Genomic DNA, 20,094 nt, shown 5'->3' with positions numbered 1-20,094 from the left:
TGGGTTTCTTCTTGAGCTGTCCTGTCCCCCACTGTCCCTTATTGCCCTCCCCACCCCATCCTTTCAACACTCTTGTTACCTTTTCCAAAACTGCCAGTAGCTGCTTCCTGGTCTCTGGAAGCCAGTTGCTGCAAAACTACTTTCTGTGGGAGCAGTGACCTCTCCCGAGTACAAGGGAGAACTGCAAGTAACATCCACTTCATGCATTCAGTTCGGACGATCAGTGGTTCTCAACCTTGTTAAGACTCCAGGCGCCCCTCACAAAATGCCAGGTCTTACTTTTCTGTGGTCAAAAAACAAGTGAAAACTAATGGAGCAGTCCTTCTGTTGGAACGAACTCAGAATACGGAAGGACATCCCTAAGAGGAGGGACTAGAGGCTGGTCCTATTCAGTTCAGAAAGGAGATGCTTGAAGGGGGGCGTTATAAGGGTCTACAAAATGGTAAATGGTGGAGAGAAAGTCAATAGGGATGTATGATTGACCCTCACCAGATGAGAACGAGGGGTCAGAAAGCGAAACGAGTCAGCAGCCAGTTTAAAATTAAACATGCAGATGTTGTTTGTCACCCAGCATGTCACTACTGTGTGGGACTTGCTGCCACCAGGTGTGGTGGAAGCTGATGGCCTTGCCAGGCTCCAGAAGGGGCTGGACACGTTCTGGGAGGTGAGGGGCATCTGGTGCTACTGAGCACGGGTACGAGGGGCATGGCCTCTGAATCAAAACCTCCTAGACCCGAAATGCTGCCAGCGAGAGAGGAACAGAGGAAAAAATCCCAGGCAGACCCAACTCGATCTCCCTTTCCACCCTGCTCTCTGCTACCATGTGCCACAGGAAAAGTGGATGACTATTATTGTGTAGTAGTGCCTTGTTCCTTCAGCTGTCTGGGCTTTTGTACCTCAGAAATGTGCTTGCCTCACATGTTTCAATGCTGCAACATTTTGGGTGGTTATTTGGAAGCAAGGGCTGAGCCAGTGCTTGGACCCCTGGCCGCAGGGCCGGACGCTTCTCCCACCAGTGCCTGATCGGGACGTGCTCCGGCCCTAAGCTGTGTCCAGCTTAAGAGGCCCCATATGATCAAAATCATCCACAAAATACGGATTTTCATGACATTTTAAGAAGAAGTATTTCTGCACAAATTCATGAACTCAATAGGAATAAGAAATGGTGGAGCCCAATAGACATTGGGGGGCCATCATAGAGGACATCCTGGTTTTCTGCTCCTGTCTTCTTTTGGCACAAAACCCAATGCGTTTATGTCCTCTGTTTTTCTCTTCAAGGGGGGACATAAAGGTAGCGGGTTTCATGTCAGTAGAGGACAAAAGGTAACTGGACTGTCCTCTACAATGGCCGCCCTAAATATGTATCTATTTTGTCATAGTAGAATGAAAACGTCCAGTTTCTTCCCTTGTTCAGAGGCCCCTTGCAGTGTGAAGCCCTAAACGGTAGCTTAACCCTAAAGCTATTTTTGTCATAGCAGAAGGAAAAAGTCCATTTCCCACCCCCTTATTCAGAGGCCCCTCATAGCGTGAAGCCCTAAACCGTAGCTGAAGCCTAAATCCAGCACCATCTAACACCGCGGATCCTTGTGTGCGGTCTCGGGGCTGGCATGGGGAGCCGCAGGGGGCCGTGCCCGCAGCCTCCCCGCTAAGGTTGCCCAGGCTCCTACATCTAAATCACTTAGATTTAACAAGCTGTACTGGGGAGGGGGGGAGGTACCACCTTGCATGGCACCCTCCCTCCCTGAGGGGTGTTTTAACTTTTCAGGGTGTGAGGCTGACGGTTGGTGCGCGCCGGCGACCGTTGGGCCTCCCGAGGGACAGTTGGGCGCGCGCCGGCTCCGCCCCCTGGCGGCCGTTGCCAGGGGCAGCGCGCGCCGGCATCGCTTCATTCCAGCTCGCGGCCGTTGCCAGGGGCAGCGCTCGCCGCCGCCGCCATGAGCCTGGAGGACGTGCGGGTGCAGTGGGCGCGGCAGCGGGCGCTGAGCGCGCTGGGGCTGTCCGACCCGGCGCCCTTCGAGGAGCTGCTCAACCGCGGCGACGGCGAGGAGGCGGAGAAGCTGCTGCGCTTCCTCAACCGCAGCGACTCGGGCGAGGAGGGCGCGGCCGCCGCCTCCGCTCTGCTGCTGCGCGCCGAGCTGCGCCACGAGGAGCGCGACGTGGAGATCGGTGAGCGGGGCCGGCTGCGCCCCCACGTGCCAATACGTCTGCAGAGAAACCCTCTTCTTGACTAACCATCGCTCTGGGTCCTCAGACGTGCAGCTTCTCTCTTTCGAGGCACCAAAGCGCTGGCAGCAGTCCCCACAAAGCCCTTTAAGGGCCTGGGGTTTTTTGTAGGGCCTCTAATAAGAATGAAAAACTCGACGTTTTCGTTGTAATATGACAAAAATATACATATATGGCTCCACAGTTATGAGTGAGCTCATATATTTGCGCAGAAATAACAAGAATTTATCTTAAAAATTCATGGAAATCCATTTTTGTGGCTTTTGTGGATTATTTTTATCGTAGGGGGCCTCTTAAATTGGATAGGCCCTCAGCATGTCATCATCCGGCACTGTTACCAGGCGTTCCTGGGATTGTGCATGGGACAGCTGGGGTTCCTGGGATTGTGCTTGGAACCAATGGGACGATGGGGACTCCTTCCCCCAAAGTTTGCATTTCACAATGGTTGTCCTCCCCCCCCCCGCCCCTTACCAGTGCGCCTTCCAGGTACAGCCACATGGGCATCTGTCCATGTCACCTGCGCCCACTGTGTGTCTACACCCCTGTCTTATTGCTGCCCATGCGTCCCCAGCTCAGATTTGTGGGACTCCATCTACATGTGATACTGATGCTTAGTTACTGCGCAATCATTTAGCACTTGTGTATGCTAAAGCCATTCAGTGGTGCTACCGCTCAGTCTCTCCGGTGCAGTGTACGCAAGTACTAAATGACTGCATGGTAATGTCACCACAGTAGCATCTCTGAATGGCTTTTAGGTGACACTGGCTGTGCAGTAGCTCGTTACTACCTCACAGGAGTGTCAGGTCACATGTGATACTACTGTGCGGTAGTAACGAGCTACTGCACAGCCAGCAGGTACCAGGAAGAACATTGTTCCTGTTTTACATGCACCTGTTTTTTGTTCATCATGCTGTATAGAGACATTGGAGACAAGTGCATTTGAAGATGACCAGGAGGAAGGTTCACACAACCCTCTGGAGGATTATTTTGACAGCTCTTTGACTGCAGAAGAAAGTAAGTATGATCATGAGATCTTTCGACAAGTTATAAAGACTCAGGGTTAGGCTTCAGCCAATATGCCCTCAGTAAGATTATCGCGACTTTCAAACCTTCTTAATATAAGGGACATTTTAGATTTGAAATCCAGTCAGTCTAATAAATGTATGTAATAGTTACATTTACTGTACCAGCCTCTGAGTCTCTTTGTTTGGCATTTGCTCTGGAAGCACAAACAACACAGGAAACAAACTCACTGATGATCAACAGAATGCACAATCCCCAAGCAAGAAAAAAGTAGAAAAAAACTTTCCAAATTTCAGCATTAGTGATTATAAATACTGCTTGATCAGTAACAGGTGAGAACTTTTCAGACACAAATGTGATTGTTAATTGATTGTGCTTCTTTAAAGGTAAAGGCAGAGACCTAGTTTACACATGTTATCTTAGTAATGACCTGTCTGAAGTTTCATTTTTCCATCTGCTAATCCCTGTATATGAAAATTACTTTTGAGAATTCTAATTGCAGAGTCCTGGTATTGGGTGTAGGTATTGTAGATATAATGCATTACTGGAACCTTGGTAATAATGCGGATTCATCTGAAATACCTCTCAAAAGGGTTACATTTTGCAAGTCCGTGTAATTTGGTGCTTGATGACTTGGAATGACTTTGACCCTCATAGCTGCTGTGACAGGATGCTCTTCTTACAGAATATCCAGGGTCTGTTTGTGTGAAAGAAGCCCAAGAAGATTCAGAGAAGGATTTTTTGGCTGCCCCTGCAGGGGGAAGTGGCACTCCCCTACCTTCTTCTTGCACACCTGTATGGAAGGCAGTCACAGTGCTGTAGTTTAACAGTCCCTGGGGACAGGGAGGAGCAGTCAGTGCTGCTGAAAACACTATGCAACAAAAGCAATGAGGCAAGTCCCACAGGAGAGGTGACCAGAGTGCTGGCTCTGTAGTGAGTAGGCATAGTGCATGGTGCCATTTCTGCTTAGGCATACAACCCCTTTATGCTCTTTCCCTCCAGCATCTCTCAAGCTGCACAAACTGTGACTCAGCCCTAAATATTTCCCTTGGCTTCTTTACAAGCACACCTGTATGTTTTGAAATGCATCAGATCTATTTGGTCCATAACAAGTCAACTGGAGGCATTAGATGTTTTAAACAAAGGCGTGTGAAAAGACCACACTGTCCAGTTGATATAGGTGTGGCAGCAAAACCCTGACTGTGAACACAGCCTTACCAGTAGCAGAGGGCTTTTTTTGCCTAAGCTTATGGCAGTCAGGGAGCTTTTGTAGCTACAGATGGTAAACTCCCTCCTGCTGGCATATGTCATATCTGCACTAAGGTCTGCACCTGCATAGAGTAGACTAGCCCTTGGGAATACAACTGAGTTTCACTTCTACAAAAACGTGTTAGGAAATGGTGTGATTAATGCAAAACCTGTACACCTGCTTTGTGAAAGAGATCAGTAAAGATGAAAGAAAACGTTTGTCTGTTTAGTCTAGCACTACTGTATAATTTGAATTTGGTTGGTTTGGAGAGTTGATTTTTTTTCCTTCTGTGTGTTGCTTTATTAGAGAGAGAACGGAGAAGCACTTCAGAATATGCAGTCAATAGAACTCTATCAAGAAATCTATCAAGAAACCTATCAAGAAATCTATCAATTCATATGTCACGTTTGTCTTTTGCGTCACGTTTGAGTGAACTGGAGCAGGGAATCCTGAGTGATGCAGGTCGCTTAGTCCGAGTGAGTCTACTGCATTTTACTTTTGTTCTCCTCCTGGGTTTCATAAACTTGATTTTTTTCAGGCAAACTTACACAGTAGTCCAAATGTTTCCTTGAGCAGTATAAAAAACACATGATACAGGTGCACAATTCTCCATCTGAGATTAGACCAATGATTACCAGTGTTTGTCAAGCCTTTGGCAGTGGTTTGTGTCTGCTGGTTCAGAGAAAAATGATCATCCTTTCTCTGTTTACCTGAAAAATTGTGCAGTTTTTAATCCTGATGGTTACAGTGGATGTTACATACTGCACCATTTGCCCTCTGAGGTGTTTGCACAAAGTAGACAGCAAAGTTATAGTTAGTTATAGTCAATAAATATAAATACTGTGGGAAAGAGGCACAAGGCATTTGATCACGGGCTGTTTGTTTACTGTTTCACCTGACTAAGGCAGTCAGGATGGACTCTATTTGAGTTAATTTAATTAGCTTTGTTGAATGAGTTTGTCTTTTCCTGAACTCTCAGTCATTTTTCCTTCTGAGTGATGGGGAATGTGCTTATGTGTTCCTTGAAGACAGCATTCATTGCTATCATGCTTTTCTCTCATTTGAAACAGTCTCTTCTAAATGTCTTGATAGTTTTTTAGCCTTCATTGGTTGTTTCCAAACTGAAATATTTGTGCTTCTACCTCCATGACTTTTTAAAAATGTTGTTTTTGTTTTGGTGCTTCAGTTGGACCAGTAACACAAAGAAAGTGAAGGAACAGCTGTAATTGATTCTGTACCGTTGCTAGAAAAACAAATCTGTCGTGGAAATTGTTTAAGAAACTCTTGCTTTTCATTACATTGCATGTCATTTTTCTTTTGTTTCAGAAAATCATCAAACAGAAAGTTTCCAACCTGTATTTTCATCTGGCTCTTGATGAAATCCCTGAAGAGTTTCTACAAGATGATATTATATTCTTTCTCAGGGATACAGGAGGTATTGTTCATGGATAAATTACAGCCAAACATTTTAAATGTTTACGTTAAAAAAACACTTAATCTAGGACAGAGATTCCCAAACTTTTTCTTATTGTGTACCCCCTTTCAGATTTGCCAACTGCCTATGTACCTCCACCAACGTTTGTTTTATAGTCTAACCCCTTAAATGCCAATTATTATTATAATGAAAATTAAATCTTCTGTTAAATCTGGGGTTTCTCCTGTGTACCCCCCAGAGATGTATTGTGTATGCTCAGGGTTTCATGTACCACAGTTTGGAAACCCCTGACCTGGGAAATGATGATGATTAGGATATTGGACAATGCATATCCAACATGGCCAGGCAAGCATGTTCTCAAAGTGGGATTGTGAGCCAGAAACTTCTGACTTGGGATCCTGGGTTTAACATCAACCCTGTGGAAAGTCACTTTGTCTGTGTTAATCTCTCCATTTTATAGATGGTGATCATCCTTTGTTAAGTTCTTAGAAGATGAAAAACTGTATATGAAAGTTACACTGCTCCTAAATCTCTTATGTGGGCGGAGAATGTTTACATGGGCCCAATTCTAATAAATAGTAGCAGTACATAAAACACAGGTCTTATTTTGACAGTTAAGATTTTATCCTAAAGCCACTGACTGTCTATTCCAAACTGTAGGAACCCTAAATCTAGCCATTGTGTGGTCCAAATCCCTGACCCTGTCTTGGTGGCCCAAAATGTAATCCTAGACTGAGGTTGCCAAATAGCTCTCCCTGGGTGCATCTACACGAGATGCTAAATGCTCAGTAGACTAATTCTACTGCACATTGGTACAACACAGCAAAAAGCATGCTATTTTGCTAATGTGCAGTAGAATTAATCTCCTGTGTATTAGTGTCACTAAAAAAGCATGTGTTGGTTACTGCACATTAAGTTAATACTTGTTATTACAGGTACTAAATGTGTAGTAACTCTGGAGCATTAATGCACATGTAGATGCGCCTCCCGTAACCTAAATGGTGCAACCAGCTAGCCTCAAACCTGCCCCCCCACAAACAACTGGGATTAATACTAACCCTAAACCAGAGTCGGGGAATGGCTTCAATCCATGTCCGAAGGCTCCCAGAAGTTCTATCATTGGAGGTCACCAAGTGGCCCTTGATAAATTATTTTTATTGCAAATTGTTTTCATTTAAATTTTTCTTAAAAAAACCTGAAACATTGTTTTTGTCAAGTTTCACAATTTACAGCAAAAAGATTGGTAATTCTTCAACCAGCTCAGTGGAAGATTCTCTTATTTCCTCTGAAGTGTAAGCAGGAGATTAAAACAGGGCCTCCACCCAGCACTGAGCCACCCTGTAGTTGAACAATAACATTTGATTACTAACGTCCTTTTCTTGAAGTCCATCTCATCTACTTCTGCTGCTTATCAAGGGCATTCATAGTCTTTTCAAGCCTAGAATTTACTCATTTCAAATGCAATTTGTTAGTAGCTATGTTGAACTTTTCAGAGGGCTAACTCTGAATTGTTTTTTTATGCATCACCTCCACGAGCTTTCATTGCTGATTTCTGTACCAAATAATTGATTTTACCCTAATTATTTGTTTTTCTGTCTAGAAACAATAACTGAACCTAATGACATAACTGAAGCTAACGAAGTTCTGCCTGAAATGCTAGAGTTTGGCCTACTGAATGGGCACACTCTCTTGATGCTAAAAAACGTTTTTGCACAGGTATAGGTATTGCTGTTTTTGGGTATGGACTCTTCTGGTGTTTTTATTAGAGGCTCATCCATTTAGTATTCTGCTGACCAAGTTGTCAGGGTACAGTAGATGCTAGTTGGGTTCCCCAGTACCGAGTACATATGAAATGTTTAATTGGGATTTCCTTTCAGTATTTTGTGAAGGGATCTGGCAGGAGCCATAGCTGCATAGTATGGTTCCAGTGTGAGAGAATTTTGGGGACGTAATAAAAAGCCCTTATTTTGTATATGAGAGGAAGTTGAGAGTGAAGGAAGCTTTCAAGTAAGGAATGATGACAGAGCATGAATTCGCAATGGGGGTATTATTCCTCATAATTGAAAAAAGATAAAGAAAAAAAACACATAAAGAAATGAGGCAAAAAGAAACAAAAGAATTGTAGAAAAATAGGACTGGAAAAGACCTCAGGAAGTCACCTAGCCAACCCCTTTCTCAAGGCAAGGAACATCCCCATCATCATCCCAGCACTTGTTAGCCGTACCTTAGTTTTTGTTGTGGCCTTCCTGATTTTCTTCTTATATGCTTGCCTTATCCTCTTATGCTTGTACTTATTTAAATGGGTGTATATTTTTTGTAAGATTCCTTTTCCATCTGTGGTAGATCAGAACTTCCAAGGTTTGTTCACCATACAGTTAACTCTGGGGCTGGTTGTTGATCTTTTAGAGTTGTTAATAACATCCTGTATATCACATGTCTGCATTTCAGGTTTTCTTGCCTGCTTTGTCCCATAATCAGTTTGAAGCTGAGTCATCTGCCTTTAGTCCAGACACTGAAAAGGCAGACATGGAACACAAGCATTTAACTGAGGCTGACCTGTCTGCAAAAAAGGAAGAGCACCTAGCAGCATCTCAGAGTTTTCAGATAATGAGGAATGAGTTCTTAATGAACATGCAAAAATTTCTAAGCCACATTCAACGGACAATACAACAGATTGAAGGCAAGTATTTCTGTCTACCCTAGCCCCCACAGACTCCTACTTTGATTTTACAGTATGCGACGGTGGAAAGAAATTCATCCCTGAATAGGCATGCTCAACTTGTGGTTCTGGAATTGCAAGTAGCTCCTGGAAAGATTCCAAGGTTGATCAGTGTTTTTCTTTTATGGTGACAAGAGCATTGTGTGTTGCTTAAGACAGGGATTTTCAACTGGGGTACTTGGGAAGGCCCCAGGGGGTACGCGGTGGCAACAGTGTGGACAAGCGGGGGTACTCGGGAAGCATGTTACCGCATGCTGCCGCTGGTAGGTACCTCCTGCTGTTGCACACTGTCACCATGTGCCACCATCAGGGGACCTCCCTCCCTCGCTCGTCAACTGGCTGCTGGGGACTACCCCCCTCCCCCCAAGCTCATCAGCCAGCTGCAGTTCATGAGGGGTACCCACCAGAAGGGATACACTCATTAAAAAAGGTTGAAAACCCCTGGCTTAAGACATTTGGAACAGTATGGGGCAAATGGACCAGATCTGTCATGAAAATCCTTTCAAATAGCCAGGAGTATAAGGGTGGGCAGAGAGCACCAACAAACCTCACTTGCTTTCCAGCAATCAAATGGAGTGGGGGAAATGGAGAGGAGAACATATGAATTGCCAGATGATATCAGACCTTTGGGCTGTCTAAGCCAGAGTCCCATTTCTGGCAGTGGCCAGCTCCAGATGCCTTAGAGGAAGCTGTAAATAAGTGAAGCCGTAAATGAAACTGTAAATACCCTGGCAGGTAGTTGGGGGATAATGTGAAGACTTTGGGTTCAGCCCTAACACATGAGTGTTTTTAAAAATTGTTTTCAAGGCATCTTAGTGTTAATAATTCTGAGACAGTTGATAATTTTTAGTCCAAGTTACTGATGGTGTGAGCAGCAGGCATGCCAGCTATCATCATACATGATGGAATGAGAAGAAAAAGAAGGTAGTGAAAATAAAATGGCTATTTTTGTTGCATTTGCTTTCAACAGGAGAGATTAAACTGGAGATGCCCGCTATAAATCTAGATGCAGAGGTGGATGAACTTGCTGCAAATGCCGAAGTAGTTGAAAAACTGGAACACTGTGCAATGACCTGGCTAACATTAATATCAACAGCTGTTGAAGAACAGCTGAAGAAAGTCCCACAGGTAACACGGCTAATAACCTCAGAGTACTAGAGAAGACAGTTCTGCAGTGTACTGAAACTCTTTTTCCCAAGACCAGTCTGCATTCAGTTTTAATTTCTCAGCATAACTGCTTGCCCAAGGGGTCAGATTTTCATGTGTTAATTAATATAAAACAAACCAAAGGTAGTGAAAGAACTCCATGGTTCCTGAGTACTGGAGTATAAAACCACTCACTTTCAAGGTGTCAGTGCACATCTTCCCCAATTATGAAAAGTTGTCTTCAACTGACATTGCTGCTTGATTATCTCTGTTTGGTTATCTCTGTAAAGTGAGTTTTGTGGTTTCAGTCTGCTGATGCAATTAGTACTCATTGCTCACATCTACACATACAATTAGCAGATAGCAATAAACTCAGGCAGCTTTTGGATCTGTCCTCAGGACTGCAGCATGTTAAGCCTGGGCAGGGCCCCCCAGGCATCAGTCTGTCAGCCTGGGGCTGCTCTGACCCGACTCAGTGTGCTGTGGAGGGGCTGTCTGGGGCACGAGGGAGTTAGTGTCGGACTAGCTGGCGCACCTATGCAGAACTGTCTTCCAGGGCCCCGAGCAGCTGGGCTGGCACCTTCAAGGAATGTGGCACGGGGCTGCCTTGGGCCCCACAGCTTGGGCTCAGGGTGGGTTGGGACCACCTGGGAGCTCTGGCACAAGCTGCCCCTGGGCTCACAGGTCCTTGTGGATCCCCAGTCCGGGTCCCTGGGGAGCAGTGGTGATCATGGCTCTGCTCCCTGTGGCTCCGTGGAGGCAGCTGCTGTCAGTGGGTGGGGGCAGGATTCCCACAGAGCCACCTCCTGCATCCCTTGGCCTGTGACGTGTAGCACATCCAACCCAGTGCTGACAGAGCCTGAGCCACACCCAGTGCCACCACCACCCTCCTCCCTGCGCCATTCGGGCTCCTGCCAGGACCTTCATGGAGCCATTGGACCTGCTGGACCCGAGCAGGAGCCCAGGCAGCATGGGGAGGAGAGTGGCAGCTGTCCTGCTTGGTGGCAGTGGTGGTGGCCGTGCTGGGCACAGCCTGGGCTCTGTCAGTTCTGGGATGGAGCCGGGTGTGCGGCGTGGCACAGGCAGGGGCTGCGGGAGGTAGCTCCGCAGGAATTCCACCCCCACCTGCTGGCATCAGCTGCCTCTGTTGCCACCGCTCCTTGGGGGCCTGGACTGGGGATGCATGGGGACCCATGGGCTCGGAGGCAGCTCATGCCAGAGTTCTAAGGCAGTCCCAAGCCTCCCTGAGCCTAAGCCAGAGTGGCTCTGTGCAGGTCCCAGCACGATGCGGGCTCCAGGTGGCTGCAGCAGGAAGGCAGAAGGACACACCTGCCCACAATCCCAATCCAGGGCCCTGAGCAGCTGGGCTGGCAGCACCAGGGGTCTGGGGAAGGCAGCCCGGGGCTGGTACCCAATGAGCAAGTAAGCAGGGAAGTTTGGACCCGGGGCCAGGGCCAGGGCTGGAGTAGCTGCCCCTAGCCTGGGCTGCCCACAACTGCTGCTGCTGGGGCAAAGGCAGGATGAGCCCTCTGGTGCTGGGACCGTGCTCAGGTGGGGCATGTGCCCTGGGCCCAGGGCAGCTCTGCAGAGACTGTGCTTAGATTGGGCATCCTGCCAGGGCATGTGGGGGGCCCCTCCCTCCCAGGCTCCAGATATCCCTGTGGGCAACCCCTCCTACCAGGGCTCCAACACCCCCCCCAACAACCAAAGTACCTGCCTAATTTTGCATAATTGTGAGTTTTTAGCTGTGCCCAGCTAAATTGCAATTAATTGTGAGTAATCTTTTTAACTGCGCTACTAATCACAATCACATTTTTTAATCATTTGACAGACCTAATATATATATATATAAGGAAAGAAAAATGTAAATGAAATCCTTATCTTGGACATATATTTTGAGTCTTTGTAAACACAAACTTGGATAATGAATTCTGCACTTTCAGATGCACCATTATTTGCTCATCCCACAATGAGTGAAGTCAAAATGATAACTGTAAATAATAGTAAAAATGACAGGGATATTCCATTTTAATGTAGCACTAATGTTTCCCTGGAAACATCATCAATATTAAAAAAATTCCCATTGTAAAATTTAATTCTGCACAGCATTATATGTAAAGATAACTTTAGGAATTACAAGCAATGGGCCTATTCATGTACATTAAATTACTCATGTGCATAAACAGTTGCAAGATTGCGGCTGTAGCCTTCTGTCTGCATGAACCCAACTGACTTCAGAAGTCTGATTATGTTGGGTGTATTTTACACTTGGAACCTGTATTGGTAAATATTTCTTCTTAGGAGAGTGCTTTGTATTTCAGAAAGTTCTCATGGCTGTATTATGTAGGAATACTTCCATGTAAGCAACCTTGTTTAATCCTTGAGGCTATTGAAACAAAAGGTTTAACAAATGCCATCTTGGTTATAATTTTCTCTCTGCTGCCTGGAGAGTTCAAATATCTTGTCTTGATTGTTGCCATCTGCAGGGAAATGGCCCACTGGCAGAAATTGACCTGTGGCGTGAAAGAAATGCAACTTTAAGTGCTCTCCATGAACAAATAAAGCTGCCATTAGTGAAAAAAGTCTTGGCCATACTGAAAGAAGCTGAATCTGGACTTAATGAAAACTTGCAGTTGGTCCTAAATGAACTTAACAAACACCACGTAGAAGCTGCGGATAATGTTAGGTTTCTTTCAACTCTGGAGCGCCATTTGAAGGTATATCTATCTAATGACACTTTGGAAAGAGATGCCAGTGTTTGCTTCAATCCCGTTCTTCTATTAATGAAACAAAGGCCGGTGATTTTTATCTTTTTCTCATCTTTTAATCAGTAATAACAATACTGCATTATTTGCTTATATTTAAAGCAAATGCTTGTTTAGCTTCTTTCCCTAAGTGCAGTGTTGATAGTTGCCATCCAAGCAATAACAAAGAAAGTGGATTCTGTTTTGTAGATAAGTGGCTCCTAACCTTTATAACCTAATACACTTTTGCTGCATTAATGCTTGATTCAGCTCTGGTTGATGCTGAGAGTTGGATCAGGGTTTGAAATCTTGGCCATATCAGCTACTGCATGCCAGCTCTCATTTATATCTGTGCCCTCTAGACCCTGAGGGAATGCGGGCTGCTCCAAACCTCCGTTTTGCAACTGGCTGTGGTTGGAGTTGTCTGTTCATCGTATCTGAAAGTGGCCTTAAGCTTAAGGCTTTAGCTGTTCAGTTGGGCAGCCCTGACTAGTATCACAGCTTTGGGCCATCATCAGCCAACGTAGATTTCTGATTTGAAGGCCAGCTCCTGTTGCTGGATTCATTTAAGGTCTCATGTTAAGAGAAATGGGAACTCAGTCAAGGATCCAAAGGCAGATTTGGACAAGTAGGTATCAGGCTTTGGTAGCCTTTAATAGAAACTGGAATTTTAATAAGACAGTGACAGCCTCAGTACTGCAGACTTGTAAACACAAGATTCACGTTAGAGTCACCAATGTGTGTGTTTGCTTGATGGTTAGTAGCTGATTTCTGTTTACGACCCCTGCTCCCTGCAGGTCCATTCGTATCATGGGGTTATTGCGGGGCCCCTGGCACAGCTCTATGAGCGATCGTGGTGCTTGGGCCAGGTGCCAGATGATTGGAAGGTAGCAAATGTGGTCCCCATCTTCAAGAAGGGGAAGAGGGAGGACCCGGGTAACTATAGGCCCGTCAGTCTTACCTCAATCCTGGGGAAACTCTTTGAGAAGATCATCAAGGAGCACATTTGTGATGGGCCGGCATCAGAAATGATGCTCAGGGGCAATCAGCATGGATTTATTAGGGGGAGATCATGTCAGACCAACCTGATTGCCTTCTACGATCAGGTCACAAAGGCCATGGATGCAGGTGTCGCGGTGGATGTAGTCTTTCTGGACTTCAGCAAGGCCTTTGACACCGTCTCTCACCCCATCCTAGTTAAAAAACTAGGTGACTGTGGCATCGATGCCTACACAGTCAGATGGATTGCAGATTGGCTGAGGGGTCGCACTCAGAGGGTGGTGGTGGATGGGTCATATTCGACCTGGGGGGAGGTGGGTAGCGGAGTCCCCCAGGGCTCGGTCCTGGGGCCTGCGCTGTTCAATTTCTTCATCAGCGATCTGGATGATGGGGTGGAAAGTAACCTGTTTAAATTCGCTGATGACACCAAAATTTGGGGGGAGGTGAGCACGCTAGCAGGGAGGGAGAGATTGCAGAGGGATCTGGATAGGTTACAGGGGTGGGCTAACAGGAACAGGATGCGTTTTAATACGGACAAGTGCAGGGTGCTGCACTTGGGCAGTAGGAACCAGCAGCACACTTACACAATGGGGAACTCCCTACTTGAGAGCACGGAGGCAGAAAGAGATCTTGGAGTCATTATTGACTCCAAGATGAACATGGGCCGACAATGCGAGGTCATGGTTGGCAGGGCTAACCGGACCTTGTCGTGCATCCACAGGTGCATCTCGAGTAGAGCCAAGGAGGTGATCCTCCCCCTCTACGCGACGCTGGTCAGGCCACAGCTGGAGTATTGTGTCCAGTTCTGTGCGCCCCATTTCAAGAGGGATGTGGACAATATGGAGAGGGTCCAGAGGAGGGCCACCCGCATGATCCGGGGACAACAGGGCAGACCCTACAGTGAGAGACTGCGGGACCTGAACCTATTCAGCCTCCACAAGAGAAGGCTAAGGGGGGACCTGGTGACTGTCTATAGACTCACTAGGGGGGACCAGAGGGGTTTGGGGGAGACGCTGTTTCCCCTAGCGCCCGCTGGCATAACAAGGAGTAATGGGCACAAGCTGATGGAGAGGAGGTATAGATTGGACATCCGCAAAAACTACTTCACGGTTAGGGCGGCTAGGAGCTGGAACCAACTTCCAAGGGAAGTGGTGCTGGCCCCTACCCTGGGGGTCTTTAAGAAGAGGCTGGATGCCTACCTGGCTGGACTCGTTTGAGTCCCGTTTCTCTTTTTGGGGTTTTTTGTTGTTCTCCCGCCCTGGCGGGGGGTTGGGCTAGAAGATCTACTAGGTCCCTTCCGACCCTTAATCTATGAATCTATGAATCTATGAATCATCTGATGGAGTAAGCTGTTACTTACAAAAGCTTGTGCCTCTCTGAATTAATCTGTAAGGTGCCACTGCTGTTTTCTGCCTCACTTCAGACTAACATGGCCACTTAGCTCCATCCATATGTTTGTTAGTCTCAGAATCTACTGAGTCTAAGTGTTCAGTTTATAGTATATGGATCTGTCTGTGGCAGTCTTATTCACAGCAGTTATCATTCATTTAATAGAACTTGACACATGGCACTGGATTTAATGTTGTCTTGGAAACAATTCGTCCACTGATGAATGCACTGAGAATGGTGTGGATCATCTCACGGCATTATAACAAAGATGAACGAATGATCCCCCTCATGGAACGCATTGCATGGGAAATTTCAGCAAGGGTCTGCAAAGTTGTTGATTTACACACTTTGTTTAGGTAAGTAGCAGCGTCTTGTCTAAGTTGGGGTTATTGGTGACATTTGTTTTCCTACAAGAAGTGTGATAAGTGCCAACGTCACCAAGTATGTTTTAGTTACTTTCATTAGCCCTTGTGACAGATAGCAAATTTAAAGAGAAATTTTAGGTATTTATTACATATACTTTCTTGTATTACTAAAGCAGTGCTGGAGGCATGGGTCTGCTTCTCTTTTGTAAATCTGTTATAAATTGGTAGTAACTTCAGCTGTGATACAAAAAACAAAATAAGTGCTACCAGAATCATCTCTGAAATCTTTCTTTCTTTTGGACTTTTCCAAAACCACATTCATACCGTGTTTTTGACCGTATTATTGCACTTTAAGTTCTGGCTAGTTTTTAGATGAACAGAAGAAATTATTGGACCAAGCTACTATAGTCCCTTTTAGAGCTTGAAAGTTTCATGTTGATATTCTAATAGCTTTGTTTTGGTTAATAGAGAAGATAGAGCTGCTGCAAAAAACAAAATGACAGAAGCCAAAAGGACCCTTGAAATGTGGAAAATAGTGTATTTTGATATTCGTGCCCAAATTGAAGCCTCAGGAAGAGATCAACGATGGGAATTTGACCGAAAACGTCTATTTGAAAAAACAGATTATATGGCTTCAGTCTGTCAAGATCTGTATGATATTTTGCAGGTAGCCAAATAGCAAAATAGATAGCTATTACCTAGAGGGGACTGTATGTATTTTCTCTACCTGAGTGACTCTTTTGCTCTACATTTTATTTTCTCAATAAAATTAAATATTAAAAGCTTTTAAGAAATGTTCCCTTGGGCTTATCTGGTAGATTCTTTGTAATGCCTTTAAAGAGTCAGCATAGTTATTTTAAGAACAAATTATCAGAAATCAGTAGTGAAGCAGTTATAAAATATGAGGATAAAATCTTGGAAAACTGTATGCATGTACATAGCTTTAGACGTGAGCAATCTTGCTGAAGTCAGTGGAACTGCTTGTGTGTACAGTTAAGTGTACTTACATCTCAGAATCAGGGCTCTGGTCTAAAAAAGATAACTGTAATAGTTTTGCACAGCTGTTAACTACAAACATATTTAACACAATCGTGTTTTATAAATTTAACTTTTTATATTAAATATCAATAAATATACTTAGTTTTCTGATAAGGTATTCACTGAACCTCTGGGAATTTTCTATGGTACACTATTTTAGAAAATTTGGCTCATGAAGGTCAGTTTATTGAATGCAGGATAATTTTCAAGAATGGATAGATATTTTTTTTTCATGTTATGACATGCTTAAATAGAAGGTTGTGGATGAATGAGTATTCAGCAGAAAATATATGTCAGATATTCCAGATCTTATACTTGCAAAACTTCACTTGGCATGAATGACAACACTGGCTGAGTAAAATCTGCAATGTTGGACCTGTAGGGTGTGTGGCTCCAGCTGGCCTGGCTCTGGTTTTGGGTGTTGCATGCTTCCACCACGTGCGCCATCCTCCGTTTTTTTTTATGTGGTTTTTTTTTGACCCTGGGATTTCCTTGGTCAACTCCCCACCCTGAGCTGCAAAGCAGCAGTGTGGGGAATGCCTGCTTGTGCAGTGTGTGGCATCGCAGATGGGTTTGTGGTGCCATATACCACACCTCCGGGCTTGTCAAGATGCACCCATAGAGGTTTTTTATATTGAGTTCTTCAGAATCTTTTATAATAATAAGGAAAATATAAATAAGTTTAAAGGGCATTGTAAAAAGAGAACCAAAAGTGTTGCTTTGATAGACAAAAACATTTAAAAATAAAACCTTCTTGTATGTACTTTTGAATAAACAGGTTATTGAAGAATTTTACAATATATTTGGTTCAGAACTGAAGGCTGTTACTGGTGATCCAAAGTGTATTGATGATGTACTGCGAAGGGTTGATGGTCTGATTAGTCCTATGGAAGTATTGACTTTTGACCCTTTTAACATCAAGTGTTCATCGCAGTGGAAATTTGTTATGGAACAGTTTAAAGCAGAAGTTCTGGTAAGCAGCACATCCCATGCTGAGTATTTCTATAACTAGAATATATCTGCCTTCTAGAAATTCAAAATTTGATTTTAAATGAATGAAAGTCTGCTAAGTAGAAATTAAACTAATAAAGTAAAAATTAGATGAAAATAGTCACATATTTTGGTTCAGAATTTTGGATGGAAGCCAGGTTTTTTGTTGTTTTTTTTTATTTTTATTTGTTATGTAGTTGAAGTGTTGGTTAGGACACAATCATGGAGACTGAAGCTATTTGATTATTGGCAGAACAGATATATAGTATGATCAGTGGCAGCATGTGCCTTCTAGACTCCCGCACGCTAACTTTTCTTAGTTGTGACCTGAAGACTAGAACTTAAACTTTTCTATCGCAGGTTTGTTTAGTTCCTTACCTCTCAGGTGAGGATACCAAGAAAAGGACCAGTTGTTATTATGCTTCTTGTGATGTAGGTAACTGGACTAAGACTCAGCAAACTCATGTCATGTAGGCCACTGAGGCAGAATCAGATGGTTAAAAATATAATGTATACATTCAAATAAAGACTAACAAATTCTTCAGTAGAAAGTAAATTGTTTTTTTTCCACATTTCTTCTTGCTGTCTCCACAAGGTTATTTCATAAACAATTGAATTTCTTGACTACATTTTCCCATGTCTAGGTTATTGAAAAAGAGGCTAAGAGCTTTATTGATGAATCCTTTAAGACTCTTCGGTCAGCGGAAGCTGCATTCGACATGCTCTTAAATTTTAAACACATCCGCTCTCGAGATGCCATCAATAAGCAGATGATGATGAAATTCAATGATATTCTTGATCAGTATTGTAAAGAGGTATTTCACTTAAGAATTTCTTAAGGAACACAAGAAGTTCTCTGCCAAGCTGAAGTCTCCCTCCCTGAACAGTCACTCCCTATTTATGTGCCTGGGCTCTTCTGTAGCCCTTTTCACCACGCATCTGAGAGGCCCTCAGATATTTAGAAATGACCACAACAGTCACACTTTCTTTCTTCCCAGCATGTAGGAGAAATAGTGGGATTGATTTACAGGCATCTTTATGTGTCTCTTCCTATGGGAATGAATCTGCTGGGTCAACAAGATTGAGTGTGCATTTGGTTCTGAATGAGGTTGGCTTTGGTGTGGTTGTTTCTTGTGGGTATAATGTCCACAATGTTCCATAACCAGTGAAACAGTATGAAAATTCTGCCTCCTGGAGTTTTGAGTATCCCTGTGCTGGATGACAGTTCATGATCCTAATGGAAAGCAGCACTTGTGGGAGATCGGGACAATGGGCTCAGTTTTCTCTCCTCTACTTTCAGCTATTGGTCTTGATTGTTTCAGTAATGGATGTGCCCAGTGTTGGACACTGTTTCCTTTTGATGGTCTGCTTGCCTCAGATTCTCTGTATACTGTGATTAATGCAAAGGAAAGAGTCCATGGAAAAAAATAATGAATTGTTTTTGTTCTGCTGCTGGAATTAGCAGTTGAACCGTTTCCTGTGTATCATATTAAGTGGTAATAGTGGAGAGGGGAAATAAGATGCTTCTGACAACTTCTCACAATTTTTGGTTTTTTTTTTTTCAGCTTGACATAGTTAATGACATCTTTATCCAAAACGTCAGTAATCCACCTTTGTACAAAAATCATCCTCCTATGGCTGGTGCAATATATTGGGCACGATCTCTTTTTTACCGTATCAAGCGCACTATTGTTCGGTTTCATGAAGTAGAGGAGTTGCTGGCTAGCGAGCGCGGAAAAGAAGTATGTTGGCTTTACTGATGTTTAAATAGAGTTAGGAATTATCAGTGACATTTGAATGCTTGAGAGAGATTAAAGTCACAGTACATAGTATATGTAAATATATATCCATGTTATACGTAGGGAAATTGAGACTTAGACGGATTGTGTTTTGCCCAAACATGAGAAGGTAGTCACTGAAATGGCAGTAGAGCTCAGGAGTCTGGATTCTCAGTTTCCTGCATTAACCACAGAATGTACTTGTTCTCTGAATATAAAGAGGTCTTGAAAACCACTTTAAGTAGTTACTTTCAGACAAGGGAATGTCAGCTCTTTTTTTAAGGAGCAAGATGAACTTAACTTGAATTCTTGCTTACAGGTAAAACAAAAATACCTGGGAGTAGCTAAAAGAATGAAAGAATATGAAGATCTGAAATATGACCAATGGAGAGACTGGACAGAACAGACACTCCCAATACTACTGAAAAAGACCTTGCTTGCTAAAGTCCATCCTTCTGGAGCCATAATTCAAAGTAATCCAGACACCTCTGAGCAGGTAAGGGGAAGAAAAGTTGTTTATCAGTCCTTTGTACTTTGGGCTTCATTTATAGCCATATTTCTCTCAGATGAGGTTTTTTTCAAGTGGTTTCTTAAAAATAGGACCTTTACTATGAAGGGGAAATGTCAGTTCTTCTGAACACAGAATTGTTTTGGGTCCTGCATGAAATACCTACAGTCATATTCATTACAGTTGTTGGATGGCCTGGGAGATGCATGAACTCTGGTGTGTTTTGTGCCATGGTTTCTTTAGATTCATAGATTCATAGATTAAGGGTCGGAAGGGACCTAGTAGATCTTTTAGCCCGACCCCCCGCCAGGGCGGGAGAACAACAAAAAACCCCAAAAAGAGAAACGGGACTCAAACGAGTCCAGCCAGGTAGGCATCCAGCCTCTTCTTAAAGACCCCCAGGGTAGGGGCCAGCACCACTTCCCTTGGAAGTTGGTTCCAGCTCCTAGCCGCCCTAACCGTGAAGTAGTTTTTGCGGATGTCCAATC

The 20,094-nt window shown here is 44.1% G+C and overlaps 1 protein-coding gene across 1 annotated transcript in view; it reads left to right on the top strand.

Annotated features, from left to right (window-relative positions):
- The first annotated feature begins 1,922 nt into the window (after positions 1-1,922).
- The window catches only part of DNAH10 (dynein axonemal heavy chain 10), a 92,876-nt gene continuing 74,704 nt past the window's right edge, over positions 1,923-20,094 (top strand). Inside the window, exons 1-14 of the mRNA XM_019507118.1 lie at positions 1,923-2,166; positions 3,142-3,237; positions 4,802-4,971; positions 5,822-5,930; positions 7,531-7,646; positions 8,379-8,610; positions 9,620-9,777; positions 12,282-12,512; positions 15,093-15,283; positions 15,761-15,959; positions 17,109-17,303; positions 17,965-18,135; positions 18,886-19,062; positions 19,418-19,594. Of these exons, the coding sequence (XP_019362663.1) occupies positions 1,935-2,166; positions 3,142-3,237; positions 4,802-4,971; positions 5,822-5,930; positions 7,531-7,646; positions 8,379-8,610; positions 9,620-9,777; positions 12,282-12,512; positions 15,093-15,283; positions 15,761-15,959; positions 17,109-17,303; positions 17,965-18,135; positions 18,886-19,062; positions 19,418-19,594 (2,454 nt within the window). The 5' untranslated portion in view covers positions 1,923-1,934. The remainder of the gene's footprint in view (positions 2,167-3,141; positions 3,238-4,801; positions 4,972-5,821; positions 5,931-7,530; positions 7,647-8,378; positions 8,611-9,619; positions 9,778-12,281; positions 12,513-15,092; positions 15,284-15,760; positions 15,960-17,108; positions 17,304-17,964; positions 18,136-18,885; positions 19,063-19,417; positions 19,595-20,094) is intronic.

Source organism: Gavialis gangeticus, unplaced genomic scaffold (genome assembly GCF_001723915.1).
Source record: "Gavialis gangeticus isolate Ggan-Ray unplaced genomic scaffold, GavGan_comp1, whole genome shotgun sequence".
NCBI lineage: Eukaryota > Metazoa > Chordata > Crocodylia > Gavialidae > Gavialis > Gavialis gangeticus.
This window is presented reverse-complemented; position numbering and strand designations above follow the sequence as displayed.